The sequence below is a fragment of the Gavialis gangeticus genome, unplaced genomic scaffold, assembly GCF_001723915.1.
Source record: "Gavialis gangeticus isolate Ggan-Ray unplaced genomic scaffold, GavGan_comp1, whole genome shotgun sequence".
Classification (NCBI taxonomy): Eukaryota; Metazoa; Chordata; order Crocodylia; family Gavialidae; genus Gavialis; species Gavialis gangeticus.
Genome location: NW_017729030.1, coordinates 64,807,030 through 64,816,333, shown reverse-complemented (window position 1 = coordinate 64,816,333; position 9,304 = coordinate 64,807,030). Strand labels below are relative to the sequence as shown.

General features: G+C 43.3%; 1 protein-coding gene across 2 annotated transcripts in view; it reads right to left on the bottom strand.

The window, feature by feature from the left end:
* Nucleotides 1-6,422, bottom strand: part of LEPROTL1 (leptin receptor overlapping transcript-like 1) — a 15,795-nt gene extending 9,373 nt beyond the window's left edge. Inside the window, exons 1-2 of one of the 2 annotated variants that reach the window (XM_019522299.1) lie at nucleotides 6,315-6,422; nucleotides 2,874-2,949 (exon numbers count right to left, since the gene is read on the bottom strand). In XM_019522299.1, coding sequence (XP_019377844.1) covers nucleotides 2,874-2,949; nucleotides 6,315-6,330 — 92 coding nt within the window. In that variant the 5' untranslated portion in view covers nucleotides 6,331-6,422. Of the gene's footprint in view, nucleotides 1-2,873; nucleotides 2,950-4,831; nucleotides 5,515-6,314 lie in introns of those variants that run through there. The other variant, XM_019522297.1, reaches the window with a different exon arrangement.
* Between the last annotated feature and the right edge of the window lie 2,882 nt (nucleotides 6,423-9,304).

Sequence of the window (9,304 nt, the reverse complement as noted above, 5' to 3'; positions counted from 1 at the left end):
AGGGGATCAGCGGCCCTGCACTTAAAAATCATGGCGGGGGGGCTTGAATTAAAGCTTGTCAAATGAACTCTTAAGTCAAGTACCGCCACCACCATTTTTAAGCACGGGAACACTTTTAGGAGCGCAGGTGAGTGGGGCAATGCCAGAGGCAGGTTGCTTGCTGTGGGTTCAGACTCTGCTCAACTGCCTTTGCCCCAGAAACCACATGCTGGCCACGTGTCCCCTGCCCACCCAGTAGCAAGAGGCACAATTCATTGCCTCCACTGCTGCCGGGTGGGAGGGGGGTGCACAGCCAGCGCGCAGTTCCCAGGGCAAATGCAGCAGGGCAGGGAACCCTGAGCCCACAGCAGGCAGCCCGCCTCTGCCCTGCACACAGATCTTGGGGGGTACCTACCCCCCCATGCCTCCCTCGCAGGTGCACACAAAAGTGGGGAGCTGCCTACCCTTTCTGGACAAGCTGCCCACAGCTCTGTCCTGCTCCCTGCTCCAGCCCCAGGGTCCCATTCACTGCCCTGACTGGCCAGCTCCCCCTGTCTCTACCCCAAGTCCTTCCCTCAGTGTGAGGGCCTCAATCTGCACCTCCAATGCCCCTTCCTCTCCATGGACTTAGCTGCAGGGAGCTGCTCTCCACACTGCTCAGCTGCACTCCTGACCATGTACATGCTATGGCTGCCTACAAGCACGCAGCATCCAAGGGCCCCAGCCAGAAGGTATATTATATTTATTAGTGACATTATCAGCTACACTGGCCAAAAAAACCCAATAATGTTAATTTTCCTTTTATCGGTGCCGATCCAATATGGCACTGATATATCAGTGCACTTCTATGTTTTATTGTTAGTAGTCAAAGCAAACTGCTTAGGCACATAATGAGAAAGGGAGTCCTCTACTGTTATACAGAAAACCTCACTGCATCATTAAAAAAATTAAAACATAAACAACATATTGCTTCATGCTTTGGTAACAAAGCTAAGCTTTACAGCATGTAAGAGCTGCCCATTAAAAGAAGTTATTAATGGGAAGCAAAAACAGTCCTCTGCAGGCACTTATACAGATAGATAATGACAGGATCAGTGTCTCCATAATATTTTTTTTAAATTTGACTTATCAAATAACAAATTTAGCATTTGAAGATCCTCTAAAATGCACATATATAAAGCAGGGTGGGTTTGATTTCAATCGCAATTTAAATACGTGGTCAGGAAGTCTGGATTTAATCATTGTTTTCCACAAAAATTTTATTCTTGTTGCTTGATATAACTGTCATTAAAATATTCCCAGGCAGGGTCTCTTTTACGGCCTTGCAAGCCTGCTACCATGATAGGTTTTCCCTTCTACCATACCATTCTCTCACTAGATCTCAAATCAATGGAGAGACTATACTCAGGAACTTATCCCTCAAGACTTCTGAAATATTCTGCTCAAAGTGTTTCTCTTTTGTTTCTATTGCCCCTCTCCTTGCATTTATCTCCAAACTCCTCCTCCTTGACCAAATCTACTCCACCCCCAACAATCCTCTATTCATTTAACCTCTTGAAACTTTGCACTTTTAGAGAGAGGTAAGGTCTTGGCTCTGTGTACCCAAACTTGCAGAAAGACAAGAGGATTTATGGGTAGGTAATCAGGTCTGTTCTCTCTCATCTCCATATACTGCTATTAACAAGGTTGTTATCTCTGGAGACACAAATTCACAGTTTGAGAAGTGAAACTAAGCATCAGGAAGATGCTTAATGGGATCTTCTAGACTAAGCACTAAGTCCCATTGGGTAGAGTGGTTTTCTTTAATCTTTACTAATCTGTAGAGGAGCCTCTAGGAACCCCTTAAGATTGGGCCCCTAATATAGCCTATGGCCTATTGTGACCTATTTATAAAACTTTTCTAAAAAAGTTACATGAATATTTTGTCTCAAATATTATATCATTAGAAGTTATAATCCCTATTCCATGATGATATCTTTGAGCTCTAAAATCTCTTAAATTAAAACTAGCTTTACATAGGTTTACTTGTTTTTTTAAAAGTACATTAACAAAAAATGATTAAATCAAATCTGATTTAAATAAAAAATCCAAGGGTTGGGGTTTTCTTAAATCATTGATTTTTATCCACCCTGATATCAAGACAGATAGCTATTTTCCATTAATGGTGTTCTCTTAACCCAAGTCATTGTCTACAGAGGAGTCCTGTGTTCTTTTCTTTTCCTTTCCTTTCAGTCACCAAATTTGTTTTGGTGGACGTTAAGTTGGTGTGTTCCTTCATCTCTATACGTAGCCTGCTTGATAATGCAGCCGCTCTTTTTCCTAAGAACTCTGCATAATACAGAGGGCATGATCTATTCATCTCTGCTTTTAGATTTCAAACTTAGTGCGAATTTGACCTAAACTATCATCTCACAGAACTTGCACTTTCTTCAATATTCAAACAAATTTCTCAAATTTTCTAGTTTGGAGGCAGGAGATTGTTTATTAGCAAATTCCAAGAATTTCCAACAAATTTCTAGATAAGCATCTTTTTTTATTTTTCTCATGCAGAACACTGACTTGATAGGACAATTCTTCCATTACTAAAACTTGCCAAACTTTTTGAAACTTGTCAGTAATGTCAGAAGTATCAATTTTCTTTCAGGATTTTGTAACTGTAAGTCTTGAAGCCACAAGATAAGTGATCATCCCTCATGATTTATCTGTAGCAAAGGTCTCTATAATATTTTTTATGACAATTTTACTTTTCCCTAGCATTTTTGACCCAAGATCATACAACTACCTACAAACACAGATATATGCGCACTATAAGATTCTTACTACACTAGAGAACAGATTAGTTGGCAGTCAAAGAGCATGCAGTTATTATAAAGAGCATTAAAAATATACATTACCTATACTGAGGAAGGGCACATCCAAGCATCAGAAACATTAGTCCAACTGCCCCTCCAAAGGACAGACTAATCAAAGCTGTAAGGAAAACACAAAATCAAGGAGGTCAGTTATTCATGACATACAAAATGCCCCTACTCCCGGTTCTTTTTAAGAAGTATTGAAACATTTTTTTTTTTGCATGGAATATTTAACCCCCCACCCAAACCGCTGTTAAAAATTAGCATTCAAATAAAAGTATCAGTCATATGCAACAAAATGCCTTAGCTCATTTTATTTCATCTCCACATATCCAAATTCATACAGGGTAAAAGCCTAATAATAGCATCCATTAAAATTGGTTTAAATCAGAAATGAGAACTACTCCTATGAATTGCTGGGAAAGTACAAATGAATCTAGAGCAAAGATGAAAGGTTAAACCAAGTTATTTTCATCTTAAAATTGCTCAGTCATTTATCAAGGAAAATGATGTTAGCTCGACAGGCAGCCAACTAAACTACTTTCACAATTGTAGTCATCCTCCGAATGTGACCTCTGAAAGCAGTGCCCACTGAATGTTTTGTATGAAATGGTATTCATTCTAAGACAGCCTAAGAATTCTCTCTAGGCAATTCATATCCATAGAGCCATCATTTTCTATTTCTCATTAGTTTCACATTTATGTAATTTAAGGATATGCTCATTAGCATTAAAACTCTACAAAAACTTTTACTATATGATGCCACACAAAAACAGGGTTGCATGAACATTCGCATTCAGCTGGAAAAATACCAGATTCAACATTACCAGATAGTTCTGACTGTAATTTAAAATAAGTTCCCTGCTTTTTTGTTTTGCAATATTTTCCAATACAAAGATGATGCAAGTGAAAACATCCTAACCACCTTGAGACTGTATACAGCACAAGATAAACCCCTACTAGAAGGAAATAGCTCTCTCAAGATAGGTTTAATAATTTTTAATCCTGTTTTGAGGAAAAATTTAACTTTGACTTCTGATGTTAACATGACATTCAGAATGGGCAACATTTTCCACATGAAGTAACGCAGTATATGCCATAAATAGATCAGTGTAATGTCACAAAAATATATCCATGATTGAGGGACTAAAAAATGTATGTTCAGTTTAATAAACGAACCCGAAGTCCATGAAAATAAAAAAAAAATCTCATTCACTTCAAAGGGGTTTTGGATCAGGTCCCAAAAGAGACCTGAGACAGTCTCAAAAAAAGCATTTAGCTGCACCAAAGTCGAGCAGTATGATCCATGAAAACCTGTCTAATCACTTAGGCACCTTGGTTTCCACCAGAAAACTTAAGCATAATCAAGTTCTGCTATTGTGCATGCATCAAGTGCATATATTTGCTATAAGTGCATGCATTTGGTTATTACCTGTAGCGTAAGCCTATCTGGGATTCACAAATTAGGTGGAGCACTACCCAAGACTCTTGAAGGGTCCAATTCACTGTGTGCCCCGACCACACTTAAAACAGCTTGAAAGCATACACTTCAGCACAAAAGCACAGCAGACATGGACACTTTCACTCAAAAACTACAGTTATAGCTGGGGTGAAGAGAGCTGGTGCCTTTGATGCAATAGTCCAGTTGTTACAGCACTGGCTTATAAGTAGAAAGAACTGAGCTTTAGGTCCTCCTCAGTCTGAGGGGCTTCAGACCTGCCTTGCCTAGAAGAGTGTCCTAAACATCAAGCTAAGACTAGACTGGGATATGCAGCCTCCATTTTTTCTGCCAGAACTGTGCCACCATACAGCAAAGATGAAAGGATTCACAAGGCCAGACAAAAAGCTTCCCCAGTGCTGAAGGGATGTCTCTGAAAGTCCTGGGTTCCAGCTCCTAGGAACACATACACATTTTATATTAAATGCTTTTGATAAAGTGCACAACATTACTTTTTGAAGGCACCACAACCTAAAAGAATGTCTCCCACCAAGGGGAATACCTTGATCCATGGGACACATGCAGGCTCCATGTTGATTATTTTCTCTCTGGCCCAGCTTCAAGAGAGGCAGAGGCTGTCCAAACCTAGCTTTCCCTCTAGCCTGACAATTAAGGCCCAGTCTTAAAACCCATGCCCCAACTCCCCTAGGATGAGAACTACCTACAATTTAGGTCTCTCACTTCCTGAGAAAGCACCATAACCAATGGTTTATTACTTTAATGACAGATATCATCACCAGGTCCTATTCCTCCAGCCACATCTCGATAGAGAAGAATGAACCTGTACCCAGAAAAAGACAGCTGAAGTACTTAAAGCAAAACCAGGGTGCCACACAATCATTTTCAGGGTGTTTGGCAATATTAGCATCCTTAGATGTGCAAACACCTACACATGATTCACAACACAAATTCAGATATTTCAAACAGGTGGCCATAGCGCCACAAGCCCTCTGACCTGCCGTGACTTGAGTTTTTTGCAACAGATTAATTGCTTTATTTTCAGAAGTAAAAAAATGTAAATGAAGTTAGGTTTTGAAATGGAGCACTGCCAAATTCAAGAGTTTATGGAGGGCTGCCTCAGATGTAGAAAGACTGAAAACCACTGGCCTAAGGCATGTATGTGCACCTGCTGCAGCCCTAAGTTATGTGACAAAGCGCAGGAGAAAAATGGGGATTTGGGATCCCTTCCTCTCTCCTACCTTTTCTAGTGGCTGGTGTTGGTATTCCCCCTCTGCATACCACATGTTGCACACCGCTGTTCCAAGGCACCTAACTCAGGTTTGTCAACTGCACACCCACCCGCAGCTTGAAGCCTACAAGTTCCGTGGTGGATCTTGGCATAACTGCACATGCCAACACTTGGCACACACTGCACACCTTGTCTACTCAGTTTCTCCCATCTCCATGCAGCATTGGAAGACAGAAACGTGACCATACAACTGACAGTGCTGCCTAGAAAGCTCAACAGCACACCTAGCTCAGAAATGATATCTAATCTGCTTTTTGATATCAACAAACTCCTGAGATTTTTTTTTCCTTTAGCAGGAAGAGAAGCAGATTTTATAAGCCCACATTATGCGCCTTTGCACAGCGTGGTTAATAATGCCTTCCTGGAGAAACGCTGCTTGTTCTGCTACAGTTTTCATGTTTAGCAGTAAGGGACAAGTGCAGCAAAAACACTGAAGTCAGGGAGGACATACACGTTTACAGGCTAATGAAATAAGGTATGTGCATAGGCGTCCCCGTGTATGTGCAGACACATGGGGGGGAGGGGGCGGGCAAGGCGGTGTTGCCCCACCCAAAGCGTAGAAGCACCAGCCGGCCTGCTTCCTGTCTACCCGGAGAAACGGGGCGCGTTACACCCGCGCCCCGCTCCCTGCTCCGCCCCAACGCCAGTGTTTGTGTCCGTGACGCGGGGCCCCCATAGCCCCCAGGAGGGGAAGGAAGGCTACCCAACAGGACCCCGAGCCGCGCCGCCGCCGCACCTTTGATGCCGGCCATGGCGCCGCCACCCGGTCCTGTCCCCACGAACCGCCCAGGCCGGAAGGAAGAAGGCAGCCAGACACCAGCCCCCCAGAAGTACGCCACACCCTCCACTTCCGGTCTCAGGGCCAAGTACTCGGAAGTTGGGCGGGGGAGAAGGGGGGGCGCGGCACTTCTATCCTCCGTCACGTGACTCAAGCTGCGATGATGCTGCGTGGAGGCGGGGCAACGCCGTTTTAAAGGGCTCGAGCTGCAGTCCACTATCCTTAAAGGGCCAGTGACACCCAGCCCCAACAGGAGCCTGTCGGCTAAGATCGGCTTTAGCGTAGTCACGCGGAACACCACATTTAAAGGTACAAGAGAGGCAAGGCTTTGTTGGGGAGCGTAGTGACGTCAGACAAGTTGGAAAATGGTGTCAGGCAAGAATGACATCATCTGGGAGTGATGTCTGGCTTCTGGAAGTTTGTCTGCCTGTCCGAACCTCGCAGTGGGTCCAATCCAGGAGATCACCTGTCCTTCTCCCCCCCCACCCCCCAAACCAGCCTTGCTTTGTTGCCAGGCCATCCTGGACTCGCATGGACATAGGCCATCTTCAAATGGCTGCGTATCTGAGTGCAATGCCTGCAGCCACGACCCAGAGAAACCTGAGGGTATCCAAAGTGGGCACTGGGCCACACCATGGCTTCCAGATCTGGCATGGGCTAGAGAGAGCAGTGGGCTCTTGTTACCAAAAAAGGAGCAGTCACCAAGTGCAGGCCACTTATCCATAGACATTCCCTCTAAGAGAGTAAAGGAGATGTGACACTTGGTGTTTCCCATATTGGGCCAAGGTGCCAGTCCTAAAATTGCCCCTCTGCCTTCACAACATCTTTAGATGACTAGTGTGCATCGAGTTAAGACAGTATGGTCTGCATTTGCTAGTTTCATAACCCATCCTTTCCCCAAAGGCTCAGAGTGACTCACCACAAACAAGCAACCTACTGACAACATTCCCCAAGCAACACCCCAAAACACAAGAACTCTAACTCCCCGCATCCCCCAACCTACTGCTTTCCCACATGAACCTCTGCAAAAGAAAACCCTGTCGCCAATCCCAACACCGCCTCCCAACTTTCATTTACATACAGAGAAAAGCCCCTGTATCCTACTTCACCGCCCCCCCACCTCAACCTCCCACAAGGGAAATCCCTTCACCTTCTCCATTATCCCTTCCAAGACTTTGTGTCAGATTTAAAGAACCAGTGGGCACTGCAGTAGCCTATTTTACTGCACATTGAAGTGGTGCACAAAAAAACCATGCTATTAGGCTAACATGCAGTAAAATAGGTTACTGCTCATTGTCACCTAAAAAACATGTTCTTGTCCTACTGTGTGTTAAGGCAGCCTTATGCTCATTAATTTAGTGCCTCACATTGGAGGTACTAAATTTAATGTGTATTAGGAAAAGTACATTAATGCACATGTAGATACACCCAGTTCAACTAAACCACAAAGTTCAAAACTAAAGTACCTTGAGATATGGCAGGTGAAGCTGCCCATCCCCTACACCAATTTTAGCCAAATCTGGCCCCACTGTAGGAGGTCTTCCCTTACTATGACAACATAAACTGTCCTAGGGTTTTGTAGCCAGGGCACAAGGAAACTCAGGTCACAGAGCAGACAGAACTATCCCTGCCACAGCTTCCCCAACCAGACTCTGAGAGCCCCAAGTTCATCTGCCTGCACAGGGAGCTTCATCATAGATGCCTAGGGGAGAGAAAGTGGAGCAGGGCAGGAAAAGCAGAGGTGTGAGGATGCACCAGGAGCAGGGTGCCTACAAATCCTGAGACGGGGTTGGGGAGGTTAGAAACAGGACAAACAGGATCAGAGAGCAAGGCATGTTACAGGAAATGATTTAATTAATTATTTCATGAATTATTTATTTCACTAATTACCAATATATTTACAGTATAAGCTGTATTGTAATAAACATGTTGGTTCATTATTGGTCACTGTGTAAAGTCTTATGCAACATCCAGTCAGTAAAGGAAGGCTTCATAATTCTCCAAGCACATGAAGATGTATCAGTAAAGTAGCCAGACTCTGGAGTGGGATCCAGGGAACTGGATACAGAAGAAAGGTCTCATATCAGCAATTTAGGACCCAGGCCAAGATAAGCCCTGCTTCTGTCAGGGAGGAGGAGTACCTACTATCTACAGAGGCATAAGCAGTATGACAAATGTCTGTGTCCATCATACTGCTAATGGCCTTATTTAGGTAATACTCAACAGAGTTATGGTAGTTATTATTAATAGAAATGACTATCTACCTCTAAGGTAGCACCACTAAAGACAGTCTGCTTGAAGTGCAGGAGCCCACCCATCATGTGCCTTGGATCATCATGGCAAATGACAACACTTCAGTCCCATGTTGGCTGCAATGTATGTATGTTTATAACGCAAAAAAGAACAAAACTGTTTTAACTCAGATTGGTTCATCTGTATTAGTTAACTGGGAATAAATTTGCAGCAAAGATGAGGTAATTTGGGTTTTGACTTGTGTTAGCAATAGACTTGAGCATGAGCTGCTTACTCAAAACTCAACTTTCCTTGTTTTAGCTGCTGTTTTAACCCAAGTTATGAACCCCTTTTTTTGATGCTGACATACCAAGGTTCTAATTCCAGCCAAAAGGTAATCCCGGTCTTTTTAGCCAAGAACTCAGGAAAATGTATGTTCGCATCTAAATGCATGCATGGTGATTTGCAAAATTGTCATACATTTAAAGTGGTTAAAACACATTATCAATGTAAAGTCTATGGTCCCACATTCAGACACATTGTATTTTATATCAGAAACCAAATGGCAGCTTCCCATGTGAGCATTTATGGCTTAATGTTCTAGTCTAGGCCTTTTGCTAATAGCTTAATCCTGTGATTCTCAACCAGGGTACTGCAACACCCTCAGATGCCTTGAGATCCTTTCAAGGGTGTCATTGGGTGCTGTTCAATTGTTA